This window comes from Epinephelus moara, chromosome 22 (genome assembly GCF_006386435.1).
Source record: "Epinephelus moara isolate mb chromosome 22, YSFRI_EMoa_1.0, whole genome shotgun sequence".
In the NCBI taxonomy this organism is placed as follows: Eukaryota; Metazoa; Chordata; class Actinopteri; order Perciformes; family Serranidae; genus Epinephelus; species Epinephelus moara.
Genome location: NC_065527.1, coordinates 35,628,919 through 35,650,736, shown reverse-complemented (window position 1 = coordinate 35,650,736; position 21,818 = coordinate 35,628,919). Strand labels below are relative to the sequence as shown.

The 21,818-nt window shown below is 41.7% G+C and overlaps 1 protein-coding gene across 1 annotated transcript in view; it reads left to right on the top strand.

Moving 5' to 3' along the window:
• The window catches only part of LOC126384280 (rho guanine nucleotide exchange factor 2-like), a 176,487-nt gene that overhangs the window by 149,153 nt on the left and 5,516 nt on the right, over nucleotides 1-21,818 (top strand). The window contains exons 22-25 of the mRNA XM_050035244.1: nucleotides 2,290-2,325; nucleotides 2,436-2,486; nucleotides 7,662-7,988; nucleotides 9,884-10,046. Coding sequence (XP_049891201.1) covers nucleotides 2,290-2,325; nucleotides 2,436-2,486; nucleotides 7,662-7,988; nucleotides 9,884-10,046 — 577 coding nt within the window. The remainder of the gene's footprint in view (nucleotides 1-2,289; nucleotides 2,326-2,435; nucleotides 2,487-7,661; nucleotides 7,989-9,883; nucleotides 10,047-21,818) is intronic.

Here is a 21,818-nt window from a genome sequence, read left to right as displayed (position 1 = left end):
ATTTAGATTTAGCATTTAGATTTAACATTTAGATTTAGATTTAAAATTTATATTTAACATTTAGATTTAGATTTAGATTTAGCATTTAGATTTAACATTTAGATTTAGCATTTAAATTTAGATTTAACATTTAGATTTAGATTTAGCATTTAGATTTAACATTTAGATTTAGATTTAATATTTATATTTAACATTTAGATTTAGATTTAGATTTAGCATTTAGATTTAACATTTAGATTTAGCATTTAAATTTAGATTTAACATTTAGATTTAGCATTTAGATTTAAAATTTAGATTTAGATTTAATATTTAGATTTAACATTTAGATTTAACATTTAGATTTAGCATTTAGATTTAACATTTAGATTTAGATTTAATATTTAGATTTAACATTTAACATTTAGGTGCTACATTTAATATTTAGATTTAACTATTTAATATATTTCTAAGTTAAATATTGCTGTAAATGTGGTAAAAGGTGACATTAAAAAAATTCACAACACTTTTTTAAACATTGTTTGAAGCTAAATGTGGCAAAATGTTGATGTTATTTTCAGCATGAGCCACTTTACAAACGGCACCCCATAAACATATTCAGAAGTTCAGTGAGAGCAACCTTGCAAATAAAAGAAAACAATATTCTTACTCAGATTTTCTGCATCACTGATGAAGGATACTGTATTTTCGGGGGCGTTCAGGGGCATGTATATAACATTACAGCCATAGAAACTGTGATTCTGTTTTTATGGTTATGGCTCAACAGGTCGCATAAAGTGCATTTATAACGTATTCCCTCAGCTGACAATCTGTACCACTCATATATTGAATATTGACTATAGTGTGTCACTATTCAAAGGAGGTGTGAAAGGCGCTTTTTAGCCAATTTCAAGCCAAAATTTTTATTGCTGGGCTGGCTATCAAATATTATATGCCTCACAAGCTGCAATAAAAAAACAAAACAATTGGTGAGTGGTCTGGAAGAAATATATCAAATTTCATGTTTATTTTCCCCTTGTGCAGTGGAGGCTGATGACCATTTTTAAGCACTTACAGTTTTTAAGTAAACTTCTCTAAGTCTGATGAGTGAACCTTGGAAATGGTCAAACCTACAGCGGACCTTGCATTAAATCCCAAGATTACCAAAAACAGTATTGTTCTTTGGTTAGTTGGGGCGGCTGTGGCTCAGAGGTAGAGCGGGTCGTCCATCAATTGAAAGATCAGCGATTGGATCCCCGGCTCCTCCAGTCCGCATGTCGAAGTATCCTTGAGCAAGATACTGAACCACAAATTGCTCCCGATGGCTGTTCCATCGGTGAGTGAGTGTGTTAAAAGTGAGTAGTCAGGTGGGCACCTTGTATGGTAGCCTCGGCCACCAGTATGTGAATGGGTGAATGTGACTTGTAATGTAAAAAGCGCTTTGAGTGGTCGGATGACTAGAAAGGCGCTATACGAATACAGGTCCATTTAGTTCATTTAGCTAGTTAACAGCAAATAGCATGTAAGCATGACACAGCCCCTGCTGCCTCAGGCTCTGCACCACTGTGCTCATCATCACCTGTCGCTGCTGCTGCTGCTGCTGCTGCTGCTGCTGCAGACTGCTTAAATAAATCGGTTTCTTTGTGGTGTCACCCAGCAAAGCCTTTTTCTTTTTTTGGCACACCTTCTCTGCACTGCCCACTGCTGGTTTTCCCACTCTATCCATGTTAACAAGTGCTGGATACGAACCGCCGCAGCCCAATACTTTCACTTCCAATTGTGATGGCAGTTGGCTGCTACCTGCTATTACAGATTGCACCAGCTGTGTTGTTGCAGCTAAGATTGAATGTCTGTATATACTGTAGGCTGCTGCTGTTGCAATGCTGGAGTCTGTCCAGGACCTTGCAAGACTGGCTGCTCAGTGCCTGTACATAAACGAGGTGGGGCATCGAAACCGAACTTCATGTCTTTAAGGACAGGGATGAGGCTGTATAGTTCCTCAGTATTTTTTGACAAGGGTGGTGTTCAAAGCCACTGATGAGCTCAAGCTGTGCACTTTGAGCCAGCGGCACCTGACTTGCTGCATGCAGCCAATCATTGGGCCTTCTGGCAGCCCTCTTTCATCATGCAGAAATAGGCGTGGTTTCATCTAAAGCGAGCTGGAAAAACAACAGACACTGATCACATTGGGCAAGAACATAATTATTGTCAGTCACATCATTTCAGTTTAATTGATGTACTATCAATAGCTAATGATTATGTTTGTATGTAACATCATTGTGGTGATACTATCCTGTTTTTCACCATCTAAAGGATTGCATGAGGAATCAAGACAAGCCACCGCTCACGGTAAGAGGGTAAATTTCTCAAAGTGTGTACATATGTGCATGTGCGTGTATGAGTGAGCATGTGTGTATCAAACAGATGTCAGTAATAAGTGCGCTGCCTGTGTTTGACAGAAGATCTATCAGAGGCTGGTGAATCTCAGTGTTTATCTCCATGCACTCCAGGTGAGTAGGTTTTTAACAGTATACAGCACACTACATGTTATGCTACATAACATGTAGTGTGTAAATATTGGACAGTTTAGGTTGTTTGAAGAGGGAGAAAAATGTTTTGGAGTCAATGCAGACTTTCAGCTTTAAAGGGCTGGGCTGGTGATATTGTGATTCTGCTGAAAGGCAATGCGCTGCAGGTGATTTTGGTGGTCAGCAAAATCTTAAACTGTCTCCTTATGCCAGGTTCAGACTACACGATATTAGCCCAATTATCTAGGCATGTGCCGGTTACCGGCGTCACGGTTTACCACAGTAAAAGAATGTAAAAAGAATGTAAAGGCCGACGGTGTAACCTACGCTACGTTTCATAAATGGGAACTTCAGGAACTCAAAACTCAGAAATAACTCTGTGCCAGTCGTACATTTTAACTGGCACACACTCTGAAATCATGCATGTGCAGCCGCTGCAGTCAGCACAGTTATTGGGGGGGGCAGCCTCAGTCATTCAGTCAGTCAGTACGTCAGTAATCAGTGTAAATCCACTCACGTGCAAACTGCAAACATGATTGGAGGAGGCGAAGCTGAACTTTTCCCACCGGCGAAAAGGACGAAGTCGGTGGTGTGGAACCATTTAGGCTATCAGAAGAACCCCCAGAGCCAAGGCAAAGACCCGCTCCTCCCGTGGTGGGCTCCAGTTCCCAGTCGGCCGTGTTCACAGGCTGCTGCGCAAAAGAAACTATGCGGAGCGTGTCGGTGCCGGTGCCCCCGTCTGCCTGCCGTCTGTGCTGGAGTATCTGACCGTTGAGATCCTGGAGTTGGCTGGAAACTCTGCCCTCGACAACAAGAAGACCCGTATCATCACCCATCACCGGCAGCTGGCTGTCCACAACGACGAGGAGCTAAACAAGCTGCTGTGCGGAGTCACCATCGTGAAGTTAAGAAACGGCTCTATTAAACTTTTAACGGGTCTACTGTATATTAGCCTACACATTTAAACAACTGGTGTGATGATGCGCACTGACAGGAAATGCATGGTAGCCTACTTGCTGTCGCTCATGAACGGTCAAACGAATATTAGCCTAACGTTTTAAAGTGTAGAGCGCGAAAATAGGACGATGCCCGTTTTATTATTATTATTATTGTTATTATTATTATTATTATTATTATTATTACCACCGCAGTAATACCTGTTACCGTGGTATTTTTGCCCACGGTTATCATACCGTCAAAATATCATACCGGCACATGCCTAAGCCCAACATGGCTGTTGAACAGTGTCGGCTCGGGTTGTGAACATCAATAAGTGCTGTGCATGATAATCCATCATTTTATCTCGTGTAGTGTGTCATAGTAATTTGTACTGTATGCACAACATTTTCTATTTCATCTCATTTTTAACCCAATGTCACCAAAATATTTGACAATATACCTAAAAACAGCAGAATGATGAGTTTTTTTTAGAATTTCATCATCAGAGCTTTAACTGTTATATCTCATTGCACTTTGAAGATTCAAAACTAAATGAGATTGACCAATGAACTTTCAAGGGGGCATGGTTTAGCAAACAAATGGAGCTAACGCCACAACCTTTGAGCCAGTTATTACAAAACAAAAGCCCTTTTGAAACTGAAGGAGTTCTTATTAGGGCCCAAGCAGCAAGCAATGCGAGGACCCTATTGAAATGCAAGGAATTATTATTTTTCCTCCAAATGAATTGGCTTTTTGAGGGCTTAACATACTCGAAAACAGAACTGCTGAAAAACTTGATTTTTTTCAGGGTCTCCTGCTCAGGTGCCGAAAATGGCTCAGTAGCGCCCCCTACTAAAAAAAATGGATTTACTGTGCAATTTTGGTGCATTTTTGGCCATTTCACCAAAACAGAACAATTGGCATTAACTTAAGTGTACTTCATTTAATTTGCCCGAAACTTCTCACACTCCTTCATAGTCTAGGCCCAGAAACCTGATATGAGTTTCATCAATAGGCATGGTAAAATGGCTTGGCCACGCCCTTTAAAGAGCAGCCCCCATGACATGTTTCACCAATATGCATGAAAATTGGTCCATATATGTATCATGCCCTGATGCACAAAAAAGCCTCTAGACCTATTGCCGAAAACCCAAAAGGAAGTCGGCCATTTTAAATTCCATGGACAGTTTTGGCGTTTCCCATGTGTTGTATTTTAACAAACTTCTCCTACAGATTTAATCTGATTGGCTTCAAACTTTGTTTGTGTGAGCTTTACTGATTTGTGATCAAAAGTTATTACAAGATCTACCTGACGCTGAAAGGCACGCCCGCTGTGGAGTGTTGAATTTTGATGTCTCGCCATGAAACAGGAAATTGCCATGGAGTAAATGGTCCGATCTCCACCAAACTTCACATGATTCATAATAGTCTTGCCCTGAACACATCTATATGAACATATTTCCTGATAGTCATAGCGCCACCTAGTGGCTACAGGAAGTAGGTCTTATCAGACACTTTTCTTTTGATTTACCTGAAATTTTAATGCTGTGGTTTATATTTGATGTACAAAAACGTGACATATCACTAATGTGTTCTCCAGCCCCCTCTAGTGGAAAGAGGAAATGGTACAAAATGTGAAATAGGCCATTCCAGCACCCACACTTTATGAAGGATATGCCATCTCACTCCTGTGTGCGGTGTCCGACATTGACAGAAATGAATTGCCGCATCCGACGGCATCCTGCCAGCACCCCCGAGTTGCGCAGAGGTGCAAGGGCCCGTTCATTGCTGCTTGCAGCTTTAATTATCATTATTCTTCTTCTTCAGAAATGTTTTTGCAACCTCCTGTGAGATGGTACATCATGGAGACACGAAATTTTCACCAGTGATTGGAAGTTGTGTGCAAATGCTGCTCAAGAAATATAATGCCAATAGGCCAGATCGTGGCGCTATAATTACAATTCGAAAAAAAAATGTTTTGAAAGACCACAACCCTCGCACGGTATGTCAGATTGACTTGAAATTCGACAAGCATGTTCAGGTGAATGGGTTCTACAAAAACCTTAAGAATCCTATGTCAGATATTTCAAAGGATGTTCAGATCGGTTTAACGGTTAGCTCACAGTGATATTCATTATGTTGTTGTAATTTGTACTGTATGCAAAACATTTTCTATGTCATCTCATTTTCAACCAGATGTCACCAAAATATTTATATCTCATTGCGTTTTAAAGATATTGACCAATGAACCTTAAATGGGGTGTGGATCAGCAAATAACTCCACAACGTTTGGGCCAATCATCACAAACCTTGCGAGCAATGTCTGAAGAGGTACCTGGAACATATCCTGAAAGTTTCATTCAAATTGACCACTAGGGGGCACCACAAATGCAAAAAATGGGCATGCAGTAACACAAATCAGATTATAAATAAGAAATTGATTGTACAATCATTACAAATCTTGCAGGGTATGTTGAATAATAAATATGAACCATGTGTGTTACATAATTTTGAAATCTGTCAATAGGGGGCGCCACAAGTTCGAAACAAGTGCAGTGGCCCCTCGCAAAATTTGGCCATAAATCAATTAGGATTTGTTTAAACATCACCAAACTCCGTGGACATTTTTTAACTAAGCCTTTAAAGCATGTCCCCAAAATGTTTCTGCAAGCTGACAAATAGGAAGCGACAGAGTTTCCAAAGAAGAGCGTGACCCGGTAAAGATTTGGTCATAAATGAATGAGCATCTGTCTGATTGTCATAAATCCTTTTGTTTATCTTTAATGCAGGTGTCCCAAATTATCAAAGGTCTTGATCTTACCCAGCTTTCAACTTCCATGCTGGCTCGAACCTCCGAATTGCCGCTTGCGGCTATTTTTAATTGTAATTGTTTTCTCTAAAAAAAAAAAAAAAAAAAAACAACAACTAGAAATTATGTATATTTGTTGGTCCATTGTGGAAAAGTTTCACTACAGTCAATATGTGCCTAGTATATGTTGGTCCAAATGTTGTTATTTTGTCCAGGGTTATGTGTTAGTCATCCAAAGAAAAAAATTATCTGTCTAAAGTGCCGAAAGTGCTTAAGGAAAGGCAGGTTTGTTCTCTCACAGAGCCTTTCAAACCAGCTGTCATTCAAAGTTTAATGGCAAAGAAATGTTTTAGAATTTTTGAAAACACAACAAAGAGAAAAATATTAATTAGAATAAAATACTGTACGTGGGACTGAGTTAAAACAAACTATAGTGTGATTGTTCATGGTTATGAAGGGGCATGTGTAACCAGTAGTGTCTGACTCTGTGTTGTGTGCGTTGTGTTTGAGGAAGAGACTCAGACGTGGATATCTTTGGAGGCAGTCTCCATTTAATCTGACAAAAGCAGCATAAATACAAAATCCTCCGGTCAGTATCTTCCATAAAACGTGCCCCTACACAATTTAAATGACACAGAAATATGTTGTAGTACATCGTAAGCACTTCACAACAAGTTTAAGCTAGCCAGTAAACTTATGAATGCAAATAACAGAGGCCAAAACACAGAAATTTCTCCTGACTGCAAGGCCGCTTACCTCTCCCACGGAGATCAACAACAAAAGGGAAGAGGTAAAGGCGCGAAAACACTAGTTATAGAGGACAGTGTCCCACTATATAGTAGATGTAGGGGTACAGTCTCAAATTAAAGTTCCACATAACTGACTCGGAGGCCTAACGTGTCAGGTATTAACTAAAATAAATATGATTAAAATAAACTTAAGGTTACACAGATTTTGTGTGATTATAACACAATAACTAATGTACATTATCTGTTACACATATTGCTGCTGCATAATTGACCCTGTTACACATGTAACCTAGTGCAACAATGCGGCTCTCCTATACTTATTAGTTTACATTTATTGTGGGTTCAACTCTGCACATGTGATTTTTTAACAATAAGAAACAAAGGTTTATTGGCAGTCTCATCCTTTACAGAGTAACTACCAGTAAGTACTTGTCTCAAATGAAATTAAACGATTCACAATGACAAACTAAAACAATTAAGTGTGCACAAAACAACCTTTTGATAACTCTTGAGTTCCCTCTGTAGATTGATTGTATGTGTGTGTAATAGTCCATCCTTCCGAGAAAGGGAATTTGATGTAACTTTTGAGGAGGCACACTTCTGTATGCCATTTTCAGCCTGTAAAGTCTTTGAAACTGGATTCTCTAACATATCCTGCAGGGTGCTGTCATCAAACAAGACTCCATCTTGGAGCTGCTGCTGCAGCCACAGGATACCGTAGGACCAGCTGCTGGAGGAGTATGGCGCCCTCTCTGGCGAGATGGTGGAAATCGGGAGGCCAGTGCAGGATCAACCATTGGGGAGCTGGCTCTTTTGCAGAGACAACACAGCCTGCTGCAGGAGGAGCTGCTGAGGCTGCGGGATGCAGAGAGCCGGTTCAAGGACAGTGAAAGAGCACGGGCAAAGCTGGAGAGGCAGTTCCGGCACATGAAGGTCTGCAGCGGGGCTGCACTTGCCTCCCAACATCTGGAGGAGCAAGCTTCTCAAGTGAGAACATTTGTGTTGCAATTTCATTAAGTTAGGGGACAGGTTTTAAAAGTCAAAATTGAGAGGCTGAGATCAGAATCACAATTAGTTTTATTGCTAAGTAGGTTTTCACACACAAGGGATTTGCCTTGGTGTTTTTGGTGCATAACCATTAACATAACAAGAGGGAATTATAATACAAGTAAGTACTGCAAAAGTCAAGAAACATTAAATATAGAATAAAGAATCTTATAATAAAAATGTTTTAAAACTAATTTTAAAAATATGTACAGTTATCTGTTTTAAAATAAAAGCTGTACAGTCTGTGCAGGGATGAACAAAATATTGACTTGGCAATGTCCAAAAGTTTCCAGTATTAAGTATTAAGAAAATGCTGTTGGGAGAAGTTTGCCTGTAGGGCTTTCTACTAGACAGAGATTTCTTGGTTAAGATCAGGAACGATAATCATTGTTTGGGTTAAAATGAACAGATTGAGAGAACAGATAATGTTAGATTAGTTGAATAGAATGGCCTATAGGCAAACTTCTCCCATGTGTGCAGTGTACAGAGATAATAGTCCAAAAGATGTGCATTAATGTAACCCATTTTAACAGATGTGGTGTGGCAGATTACAGCCACTCACCCCTTCTGCAGAGCAAATAATATGCTGCAGCAGAGACCTGCATGGGTGCCCTTTTGAAAAGCTGCACCCGCCTGCACCTGTTAATAAAAGTCCCACGACCCAACCTGCACCTGTGATTAAACACACACAAGCTACAGTCACTTATATTGAGCTAGGTTCTCCATTCTTGAATTACAAATCCAGTGGAGGACAAGTCTCTTTTACTGGCAGCACTCCATCGAGCAAACATTCATTGCCCAATGAGAGTGATGTTGTCCACAAACATTAGGAGTCTGACAGACTGGTGACTGGATGTGCAGTAAGAAGAGCAGAGGGCCAAGGATGCAGCCTTGCAGGGAGCTAATGCTGATGGTCCAGGAGTTAGAGATGTGTTTTCCCAGCTTTACATGCTAGTTCTTGTGAGACAGGAAGTCTGCGATTAATCTGCAGGTAGAGTCAGGCACTTGTAGCTGGGAGAGCTTGTCCTGTGACAAGGCCAGGCTGATGGTGTTAAAGGCAGAAATTAATTCCACAAACAGGATCCTGGCCTAGGTTCCTGAGGAGTCCAGGTACTGAAGATGAAGCAGAGGGCCATTTTGACTGCATCACTTGCTGACCTGTTGGCTAAGTAGGCAACTAGCAGGGTGTCAATAAGTGGGTCAGTGATGGTTTTGAGGTGGAACAGGACAAAGTGCTCAGGAGACAAAGAAGTCAGGGCGACAAGTCTGTAGTCTCTAAGTTCTGTGGTCTAGTGAGATGTTTAAGATGTCTGTGAACGCTGGCACAGCTGACAAGCACAGTGCTTCAAGGTAGAAGGAGTCTGGTGTGGCTGCTTTGTGGGGGTTCTGTCTCTTATGTTCTGTCTCTCTCTTATTTACATCCCTCTCCAGAATGGAGAGAGTCATCTTTGTATTGGGGGATATCTTAACTTATAGTCCCTAGTATCAGTCAAGTTCCAAAACCACTGGAACCTACATCTACATCTCCCAAAATACAGCTCAGCAGCATCTTAATATTATATACGCTGTGCCTGGTAAACATCTATTATATCTTTCAAACTCCACACTCTCAGCTTTTATGCAGGTATTCTGTTAAAATTTTTTAGTCTCAATCCCAAACTGAGAAAACCCTGATTATGTTATAGTAATGTCACAGGGCTATTGTTTGCTCAGACAAGTTCTTCCAAAATATATATATATATAAATATATCAGTGATTAGCAATTTTACAGCACAGGCACACATGTTCACTTGGTTTTTACAGACTTTTTTTTTTCTTTTTTCTTGTTGTTTCAGCCTGCATCTCTGCAGCAAGGAAGAGATGTCTCAACTGGAGTTGATACCCTATGGGCCAGCCAGTTACTGGCACACCAATCAGATGGCCTCCAGGATGGCAGTGATTTGGAGGTAGACATGACGTCAGATGATGATGATGGGACGGTTTCTGAAAGCTCCAAAGGTCAGATTAAAGCCATAACACACAATGACTGTGAATGTTACATGCATCATTTAGGTATTATAGTGTTTTTTTTAGAGTAGTGAAGTATTTTACTCGAGTAAAAGTAGTTACTTTCAGGAAATTTTACTAAAGTGAATGTAAAATTACACATCACATCAACCAACTATACACTTTTCACCGTTCTCAGTATAGACTCAGAAAATTAACCAAAAAAAAAAAAAAAAAGACACAGGGTCACACAATTAAACAAAAATAACCACAACTAAACAAGAAGATGGGGCCCAGTTAACCTCAGCCCATAAAAAACAAGAAGATGGGGCCCAGTTAACCTCAGCCCATAAAAACAACATGGAGCTGCAGCCCTGTGGCCCACAACCCGCAGGGATAGTTATCGGGACCAGGTGCATTGTTTGCCGGGCAACAGACAGGGGCGGGGACCCAGGCGTACCAGAGGGTCACTTTGATATGTATGCAAGTCCAGAGGGGTTCTTTGTCTGTTGTTTCTGCTTATGCACCAAACAGCCGTTCAGGGTACCTGGCATTCTTGGAGTGTATGGGGGTCTCCTGGAAGAGGTACCAAACAGGGAGTCTAGTTCTTCAGGGGGATTTCAACGCTCCTGTGGGTGACAATGGAGAAACCTGGAGGGGGGTGAACAGTCTGCCTGATCTGAAACTGAGTGGTGTATGTTATTGGACTTCTGTGCTAGTCATTGTATTGGCCATTCCCCATCACCAGGATACAGATACATCCAAGCCGTCTGTCAACCCCACTACTCCAGCACCGCCGGCAACTATCATCACCAACGATGCACTGTCACAGACGGATCCGGGTCCCGGCTCGGGGCGTTTAGCTCCGGCTCCCCGCTCGGAGCGTCCCTCGCGGGCCTCCCGCTCATCAACCTCTGCATCTCGTCGGAGGCTTTTGAAAGAGGCGATCATCGGTCACTCCAAGGGTATTCCCTGTCCAGGCCAGTTACCTGTCAACACTGTGACCACCGTTGGGCCTCACATGGAGGCGGAGCCAATTGACTCCCCCTCCCACCACCTGCCTCCAGACCCAGCAGAGCAGCTCTCTCCGTCTCCGTCTCCCCGTCCTCTGTTCCCCCTCACCTCCATAATAGCAGGTGACTCCATCACAAGAAACATCCGTTTCCTCAATGCAACCACACACTGTTTGCCTGGTGCCACAGTGTCATCACTAATGGATAAACTCCCAGACCTGCTTGAACTAATCCCGACCTCTGTGAAACGCATTATTCTCCACATTGGGACCAATGGCACTGCCCGCGACCAATAAGAAGTGTTGAAATCTAACTTCATTAAACTATTTAACTTTATAAAAACATGTGGAAAGTCTGTTCTCATTAGCGGCCCTCTTCCCACACTTAATCATGGATCAGAGCGATTCAGCAGACTTCTTTATCTCAACTCCTGGCTTAGGGCGGCCTGCACAACCCATGGTTTTACTTTCATTGACAATTTCAATTTATTTTGGAACCGTCCCTCCTTCTACTGTGGCGATGGTATTCACCCAAACAAGCTGGGAAGCCAGGTGCTCTCAGCGAACATACAGCATGCAGTACATTATGCATGACTGTCTACACCCGAACCACTTGCCTCCCTGCCCTCCCCCGACATACCCCCCCACTGTCCTCCACTGTCCACGGCTTCCCCTCTGCCGCAACTCCCTGTTCCCCACTCCAACCCATTTTTTCCCTCTTCACCAGGGTCCCCTGTGTGTAACTCTGTATCTCCCTTACACTCTGCCCCCACAGTAAGCCTCGTCCCCCTCCCCATCCCCACCATCGCCAGTCACAGGTTCTCCCCAGCTCGGATCTCCACCATACACTGCCGTGGGGTGTATACAGAACCCCTGCGCCCAGTGAAGGCCTTCAGACGGGGCTGTATACAGGATCATCTCCGTCCGGTTAGTTTTGTCTCCCAGCAGCCTGACCGGCATTTAATCCGTATGGCCCTGTTTAACACCAGATCCCTCACGAATAAAACCTTCATCCTGAATGACTTTTTCACCTCTCACCTTCTGGATTTTCTGTTGTTGACAGAAACATGGAGTAAACCAGGTGACAACAGTGCCTTCTCTGAGCTCCTCCCTCCCAAATGTTCGTTCTTTAGTTCCCCACGAGCATCTGGTAGAGGAGGGGGCCTTGCCTCTGTGTTCAAGGACAATTTTAGCTGCCGACTCCTTCCCACACATAACTACACCTCCTTTGAGCTACAGTTATTTGTGATTGAGCTTACATGTCCTGTCTTATGTGCCGTTGTGTACCGCCCACCTAAATATAATAAGAACTTTATTCAAGAGTTCTCAGAGTTTTTATCAGAGTCTGCTTCTGTTCATGATCAACTCTTGATCTGTGGAGATTTTAACATTCATGTTTGTTGTCCCTCTAACCAGTTTGCTACGGATTTTAAAAACCTCTTAGAGTGTTTTGATTTAATTCAATCAGTCCATCAACCAACTCACCATCTTGGACATATCCTGGATCTGGTTATCTCCCGTGGGCTCTCAATCTCCATTAGAGAAATGTCTGACACTGCGATCTCAGATCACCTGCCCATTATCTTCGAGTTCACAGCCTGTCCTGTAGCCTGTAAACCTCTTGCCCAGTCTTGTCAAAGCCGCATTCTCACCTCCTCAACAGCTGGGGAATTTGCCACTGCCTTCATGGGATCACAGCTTCTCAAATCCAGTGATCTAGGATACTGGACTCGATCGCCCCATTACGACATAAATCAGCGAAACTGAGAGCAGACCCTTGGATAAATAACTCTATTTGTGCCCTCAGACAATGCTGCCGGCAGGCTGAATGTCGTTGTAAAAAAGACAAATTACATGTATCCTGGGGCATGCTAAGAGATAGCCTCACTGACTATCAAAGGGCTGTGAAAGAGGCTAAATGTCAATATCTGTCCAATGTCATTTCCAGGAACAGTCATCAGCCCAGAGTTTTGTTCAGTACAATCAACAAAGTTGTTAACCCATGCACCTCTATCCTGGCTGATGCCTCAATCAGCACTTGTGAGAGTTTTCTCCGCTTTTTTGTTGACAAAGTTACTACTGTCAGACAACTTGCCAGTAGCATTTCAAATGTCGATCTGTCCATTGCTCCGCCACACTCTGCTGTGTTTGAAAAGTTTGAACCAGTCTCCATCTCAACCCTCACAAAAGTGGTGCTACATATGAATCCCACAAACTGCCCCTTGGACATTATTCCTACTAAACTGTTGGTAGAGGTGTTTAATATTGTTGGTCCCTCCTTACTGACTTTTATTAACTCTTCTCTTAGCTCTGGCTCTGTCCCGGCCGCCCTGAAACATGCTGTGGTTCGGCCTCTCCTTAAAAAACCTCAACTCGATCCCTCAATTCTATCAAATTTTAGACCTGTCTCCCATCTGTCCTTTTTGTCCAAAGTTCTAGAAAAAGTTGTTTTCACGCAACTACAAGCATTCTTAAAGAACAACAATATTTTTGATAAATTCCAGTCTGGCTTCAGATCTCGTCATAGCACCGAGTCTGCTTTGCACAAAGGTACACAATGATGTTGCTCTGTCTGTTGATGCCAAATGCCCTATGATCCTAGTACTGCTAGACCTCACAGCGGCCTTCGATACTGTGGACCACGCGATCCTGCTATCTCGCCTTAATGAATATGTTGGCGTCAGTGGCACCACACTTAAGTGGCTTACTTCCTACTTAACTGATCGAAGCTTTTCAGTAATGATTGGTGACCTGTCCTCCTCGAGCACCTCTCTCTCCTGCGGGGTACCACAAGGGTCGATCCTCGGCCCTACTCTTTTCTCTCTTTACATGCTGCCGCTTGGTTCAATTATGGCGAAGCATGATCTGTCGTTCCACTGCTACGCGGACGACCTCCAAATTTATTTACCGTTGGGCCTAACGGGAAGCGGGGCACATAGGAGTTTGACTAATGCTATTGCCGACATTAAGCAGTGGTTGTCATCCAACTTCCTACATCTTAATGAAGACAAGACAGAGTGTGTATGGGAAAACAGAAATGTCTAATTTCACGGCAATGAAACTCAGTCCAACGGTCAGAAATCTCGGGGTTACGTTCGACAGTAACTTCAGGTTCGACAAACAAATTGACACTGTGGTTAAAGTAAGCTTTTTTCAATTGCGCCTTCTGGCCAAGGTGAAGCCATTCCTTAATCGTGCTGACCTTGAAAAAGCTATTCATGCCTTCATTAGCTCAAGGCTAGATTATTGTAATGCACTTTATGTTGGCACTTCCCAGTCATCCATCAGTCGTTTGCAATTCGTGCAAAATGCAGCAGCCTGTCTTTTAATGAACACTCCTAGACGCGAGCACATCACTCCTGTCCTTTACTCTCTTCATTGGCTTCCTGTCCATTTTAGAATCGATTTTAAGATTTTAATATTTGTTTTTAAAGCTCTTAACGGACTTGCTCCACCCTATTTATCCGACCTTCTCACGCCACAAGTCAGAAACAGAACCCTAAGGTCGTCAAACCAGGGTCTGTTGGAGGTCCCAAGGTCCAATTACAAACATTGGGGTGACAGGGCTTTCTCGGTGGCCGCACCCAGACTGTGGAACAAGCTCCCCCCGACATGCGCACCATCACTGACCTAGGTCTTTTTAAATCAAAACTTAAAACCTTTCTTTTTAAGACGGCTTTTAACACTTAAGATTGTTATGACATGTTTATTTTGTGCTTTTATTGCTGTCCTTTACTGTTGTTCTTTTGCTGTTTTATTTTATTTTATTTTATTTTATTGTAAAGCACTTTGGTCACCCTCTGGGCTGTTTTAAAGGGCTATACAAATAAACTTTATTTATTTATTATTTATAACAAACACCATGTTTGAGCATTGGGTGGTTCGTAAGTGTACGTGGTATCAGAGCACACTCGGCCAAAGATCGATGCTTGACTTTGTGGTCGTTCGATCACATCAGCAGCCATGTGTCTTGGAAACTTGGGGAAAGACAGAAACAGAGCTGTCAGTCTATTGGTGAGTTGGATCAGATAGCAGTGGAGGCTGCTGGACAGACCTAGCAAACCCAAACCATTAGGTAGGGTGAACTGGAAACATGTGGTTGAGGCCCCTGTCTGCAAGATCTTCAACTTTCACCTCTGGAAGAACTTTTCAAACATCCAGGGGTTGGTTGGGGACATGGAATCACAGTGTTCAAAGCTTTCATAGGGGTGGTTGTGGCTCAGGAGGTAGAAGTCGTTGTCCACTAATTGGAAGATCGGAGTTTTGATCCCAGGCTCCTCCAGTTTGCATGTGAAAGTATCCTTGGGCAAGATACTGAGCCCCAGATTGCACCTGATGGCTGTTCCATTGGAGTGTAAGTGCGTGTGAATGGTTACTGAGTAGCAAGTGGCACCATGTAATGTAGCCTCGGCCACCAGTGTGTGAATGTGTGTGTAAATGGGTGAATGTGACTCATAAAGGCACTTTGAGTGGTCAGAAGATTAGAAAAGTGATATACAAGTGCAGTGCATTGCGGAGGCAGCTGCTAAAAGTTGTGGTCGGTTGTGGTGGCAACCTAAGAACCTGCTGGTGGACACCAATGATGAAGGAGGCCATCAGGCTGAAGAACGAGGCTCCCATCTGCTGCTTCAGGAGACTCTTTAAGCAGCAGACAGGTACTGGTTGGCCAGGAGGGCTGCAACTTTGGTGGTTGACAAAACAAAAATCCGGGTGTTCCTATCTGTTCAAGGTTCTCACTGTCAGGTCCAAAGTCACAGTGTCAGATCAGTCACCCCAGTCAGTCAGTAATGCTGCCTCCTAAAGGCTGTGGAGCAGTACTTTTCTCCCTGCTGAGGTGAGGAAACTCAAGGCTGATCAGCTTATCAGCTGAGTGGGAGCACCTGTCTGCAGTGCACCAACAGATTCACTCTGCACATCAGAGTGGCTGCAGCAGACAACAGAGAGACGACTGTTCAGCTTGGGGGAAACCACAAAGAGGCTACTGGTATGAATTGATACTGACAAAAATGTTTACTCTCTTAATGAATTAATTGAATGAAATGGCCTGCTTAGATTTGATTTTCTCTTTGACTTATGTTTCTGTTTAAAATACTGTACTGTTTAAAGTGCTGCAGGTTATACATTGATTTCACTCTTTAATGTTAAAGTAACCAATGATGTTAAATGACAATGAAAATAAATGTTCTGTTTGTGAGTTAGAGTTTGAATAAGTTATACAATATTTAACAAGGAAGGGATATTTATCAGAATTAATTATTTTCAAGTAACAAAATGGCCTATGTGAAAAGAAACTGTATTGCAGTGATATGTTTCTGCCAAAATAGTAGTTTGTTGCTCACTAAATATGCATTCCAGTCGTCAATGTTAGCTAAACACTATGAACATTGGTGATTTAATAAGATGCATTGATGTAGCATGTTTGAAATGTTAAAATAGCAAACATTGCAAGTTAAAACCATTTAAGTTAAAGTTACATTATTTAAAATATTTAAAAATGAGTTAAAACATTGTCTCATTTCCTTTGAGAGTGATGATTGTATATTTCTGTTTCTATTTGAAGGTTTTCAACCTATTATACCTCTAATGGCAAAATAAAACTGTGAAGGGGAAAAGAGTTGTTCCTGTGCTTATTTATGGTTGACCAAGCCACTTTCAAGTTTGGGCAGAAGCTGAACAGACAGGATAACTTGACACTCACCAAAAACTAAATTTTACAAGATTACCTTGGACACATCAATGTTACAATTAACTTTAGCCCAATTCTTCATTTTTACAAAGAGAGCTTGAACGCATCATAATGTAACTCAATGCAAACTTTGTCAGCTGTTATTTGTGACCACTGGCTGCTTAGAGCTAATGTTAACTAGATGTCTTCCTGCTGATTTTTAGTCTGTGCAAAACTGATGTAACAAAACATTAAAACATCAGCGACTGCCATCAAACTAACAATCTTGCAACAAGCTAATTTTTAGCGTAGCTGCCTCCCAGCGTGTCTTACTGGAGTAGGAAGTTTTCATTTCAGGGTGGGAGGGGCAGACAGCATGTTGCCTGTTTCAAAATGTAGACTGCCTTGTTGAGCAAGTGAGAGAACACTGAGAACAATATATTAAACACAATCTAAGCCATACATTTTATTTTCCAGATATAATAGGACAGTTCAACATATTGTTCAGTTCGTAATGCATACCAACCCAAACCCTTGTCTGAATGGTTCAACAATATCAATATGTGTATTATTACACCACTTTTTCTCCCGGCTGTAATCGGTGAGTGCCGTCCAACTACACAGTAACTCACGATCAGCGACCACCATCCACAGCAGGTCATGGGTAACATAATTAAACTGGACATTGTAAACACTGCTAGTAGCAGGCAAACACTAGCAGTGCCAGCCAATCAAAACAACGCGACAAGTCAACAACTAATCAAAATTATGTATAAAGCCATAAACCCTGCAAAACACAGGAGGTGGGACTTCTTCCAAACTGTCAACCAAGCAAAAATACTATGGGATCCGAGAGCGAAACCTAAGGGATTACTTGGAGGTCACATTTGCAGCATCACTGGGAAGTGTGAACAAATCCAACATCTTATTGCAGACTCTAATCTGGACTACTTGTGTCTATCAGAGACCTGGCTACATTCTAATCTGGACTACTTGTGTCTATCAGAGACCTGGCTACATAAAAACTCTCCAAGTGCAGCATTATGCATCCCCGGATACAATATCTACAGGAGGGACAGGCCTGAAGGAAGAGGGGGGGGGGCTTAATGTTTTATGTCCGAGACACCATCAGCTGCAGTTACATTGAGTGGCGATGTGAAAATGAACTTGAATGCACTGGACTGAATATTACACTATCTCCCCAAATGTCTCTTACTCTTGTTGGCCTGTACAGACCATCCTCGTCTAAAATTTAGTTTTTTGATCAATTAAACAATCTACTAAAAGAATGTAATTTTGATAAAGAGGTAATATTAATGGGTGACATAAACTGCAACCGGGAAGACAAATGCAGTAGAAGTGTTCTTAAACGAATTACAAAAACCTTTGATTTGACACAGTTTGTTAAGGGACCGACAAGAATAACCCAGTCCTCCAAAACACTGATAGACTTAATATTCACTAATAAGCCAGAGAGAATTGTCAAGACTCTCAATATGATTAATGGGTTATCCAACCATAATTTATCCCTTATTGTTAGGAAACTGTCCAAAACGCGTTTCAGTCCTGGGGCAAGAAAGCCTAGTAGTCAACTTCGAATACCTAAGGGGGAACAACATACTTTTGAAAATGCAATTAAAGGGATTGAATGGAATAATATTCTGTCTTATTCTGATGCCGATTCTGACTGTCAGACCCTTTTGTCTACCATCCAACGTGTAATGAATACTTTTATGAGGAAAACAAAACCTAGCTGTAGACAAACAAACACTCTTCCATGGACAGGTGATGATTTACATAAAATGATGAGGAAGGGGGATGTGGCACTGAAAGCAGCCATAAAATCAAAACTGACCACTGATAAACTAAAGTTTGTAGGACTGTGAAATAAGGTTACAAGAGAAATAAGGACAGCAAAGGCTAATTTTTTCATTAATATCATTAACCAAGCAAAGGGAGATTCCAAACTGATTTGGGAGAATATGAATAAGCTGATTGGAAAACATACTGGGGGGAAAAGCGCCTAGAAATCAGTGTGAATGGTAGTATTACACAGGACGGACCTGAAATTGCAGCAAGCTTTAACTCCTACTTTGTGGAGTCAGTGCGGACTCTGCAACAGAGCTCCCCTTCTAATCTGAATATGACCCCAGTGGATCACAATCAACCTGTCTTTGAGTTGTGTGAAATCACTGAAACTAAGGTGATGAAAATGATAAATTCCTTGAAGAACTCCAAAGCCAAGGATGTGTATGGTCTAAACACAATGCTCCTAAAAACATTCAATGAAAGTTTATCTGGACCAATATCAGCCATTATTAACAGATCCTATAGTGAAGAGGATTTTCCAGGAGCATGAAAGGAAGCTATAATAATCTCCATCTACAAAGCAGGTCAACCTTCTGAAGTATCTAACTATAGACCAATCAGCATACTACCTGTCATGTCCAAAATAGCAGAGAAACATATAGCTGAACAACTGACACACCACCTTAATACCAGCCCATTTGGTTTGCACCCCATGCAGTTTGGGTTTAGATCAAACCATTCAACAGAGACAGCAGTTTGCTTTCTCTTGGAGAATATTTGATCAAAGCTTGATAAGGGGGAGTTGTTGCAGCCACATTCTTAGATCTAAAGAAAGCCTTTGACACCTTGGATCATGGTGTCCTGCTCACCAAGCTTTCTCGGTACAATTTCTCCCCTAATACCATCAAATACATGAAGTCCTATCTCAATCAATCAATCAATTCAATCAATTTTATTTATAAAGCCCAGTATCACAAATCACAATTTGCCTCACAGGGCTTTACAGCATACAACATCCCTCCTCTATCTGGAAGGTAGAACCCAGAGAGTAAGGGCAAATGGTGAGCTGTCTTCTGCCCTTAGCTGTGGTTTTGGTGTCCCCAGGGATCTATATTGGGTCCACTGCTGTTTAGTTTGTACATCAATGATCTTCCGTCTGTATGCAATGAGTCTGACATCCAGATGTATGTAGATGACATGGTTATTTATGTTTATGCAGCAACCAAGCAGCAAGCTGCAGACAAGTTAACAGCGGCGATGGCCCCGGTCACTGAATGGTTGAATAACTCATGTTTGCATTTAATCACCAAGAAAACTGTAAATATGATTTTCATCAAGAGGTTGATGGACACCATAACACCTGATGTCTATGTTACAGAGGAAAAGCTGACAGTTGTGTCTGAATATAAATACCTTGGTATAAAAATTGATTCAAATTTTACATTTAAAAAACATATCAAGTCAGTAGTAAATACAACAAAATTCCGCTTTCATCACATCAGAAACTCATTGTCAACCAAAGCAGCAGCACTGTATTTTAATGCTATTATCATGTCACATCTTTCATATTGTCTGACTAGCTGGGCACAACCCTCCTGTATAGCATTAAAATCTGTACCAGTTTACCATCGGGCTGTGAAAGTACTAGACAAGAAGCCAAACACCCATCACTATTGTCACTGCATTAAAAACCAGAACCTACTAAGCTGGGATAATTGTGTTAAATTGAAAGATACCTGTCTTGCATGGCTTGGCTCCTCCCCCTCTTGGTGCTTTTATAAAACAGAAAACCTCTACTGACAGACACACCAGGTCTGTCAGTAGAAGGGACTGTGTAGTACCGAACAGGAAGTCTGCTTTTTGGCATTAGCCAACCTGGCTACACCGGCATATTTACAGTAATGTTTATTAATGTGCATTGTCTCTGTATTTTAAACCACTAAACTAAACTAAACTAAACTAAACTAAACTAAACTAAACCAGTATCTCGGGGTTGTGCTATACACACAGCCTGTGGGCCACTCTGTCAGAACACTAATGGACGGCCCTGCAGCAAACAGTTTGCAAACTGCAGCCTGGGTTGATGGTGATACTGGTGACCATCATATTTGCGCTTGGGTTCATGGCAGCAGCCCATCCGGTGGTACCCAGAGGGCCAACCCTTACCGTTACCATTCCTCCCTCAGTACAGGACAACCTGAGATACTGGAGGTCCACACAACATGTATTGCAGGGAACACCATTGGGACGAGTTAACTCCCATGTCTCGGTGTGCTGCAGCCCTGAAAAGGTAGAAGGCCTTACCTGGGGAGTCAAGTCAAGTCAAGTCTGGCATATATATTCCCCCCTCTTTACATAATTTGTATGAAGCTAACTATTGTAAAATGATTCGGAGCATTACTAGTGATTTGGAATGATGGGCTGTGCTTCCCCTCTCCTTGATCGGTCGTGTTGAAAGTATCCGAATGAATGTTCTGCCAAGGCTGCTTTATTTATGCCAGCTGTTACCTGTAGAAATTCTGAACTGAACTTTTGATAAGTTGGATAAAATAATTTCACATTTCATATGGCAAAAAAAGCGCCCTAGAATTAGACTTAAAACCTTACAGTTGTCTAAATTAGATGGTGGCCTTAAGCTTCCAAACTTAAAATATTACTTCTGGGCTGCACAAATGAAGCCTTTAATAGTATGGATTCAGAACGACACATATACTAGATGGCTTAACATTGAACAAAGTATGTGCCCAGAGCCCATGCAAATTCTACCCTTTCTAGACACACCCATGAAAGAATTGGCAGATTGGACTAAGATTACTCTTAAAATCTGGAAAAAGATACAATCAGCTTTTGGCCTACCCAAGATAATTTCATCGTTAACAAGTATTGGATTTATGAAGACCTTTACACCTAACAACCTAGATACTTGTTTTAGAAAATGGTCAGACCATAGACTGGTTTATTTGCGGCAATTATTTAATGGTGGAAATCTTAAGACATTTGAACAATTGAAAAATGACCTTGATCTCCCAAGGACAGATTTCTTAAGATATTTACAACTAAGAACTTTCCTGACAACACGCAAGGAATGGACAAAACTTATAAAATCTACCCCCATAGAAGAGTTCTTAATAGAAATACAAACAGGGAACAGAGATAAGAAAATAATTAGCAAATTATACCATATATTTTTGTCTATGAATCTGCACAACTCCCTACAGATAAAGCAGAGATGGGAAGCGGAAATGAACAAGGTTATATCACAGGATACCTGGAGACAGGTGTGCACTGAGGCACACCT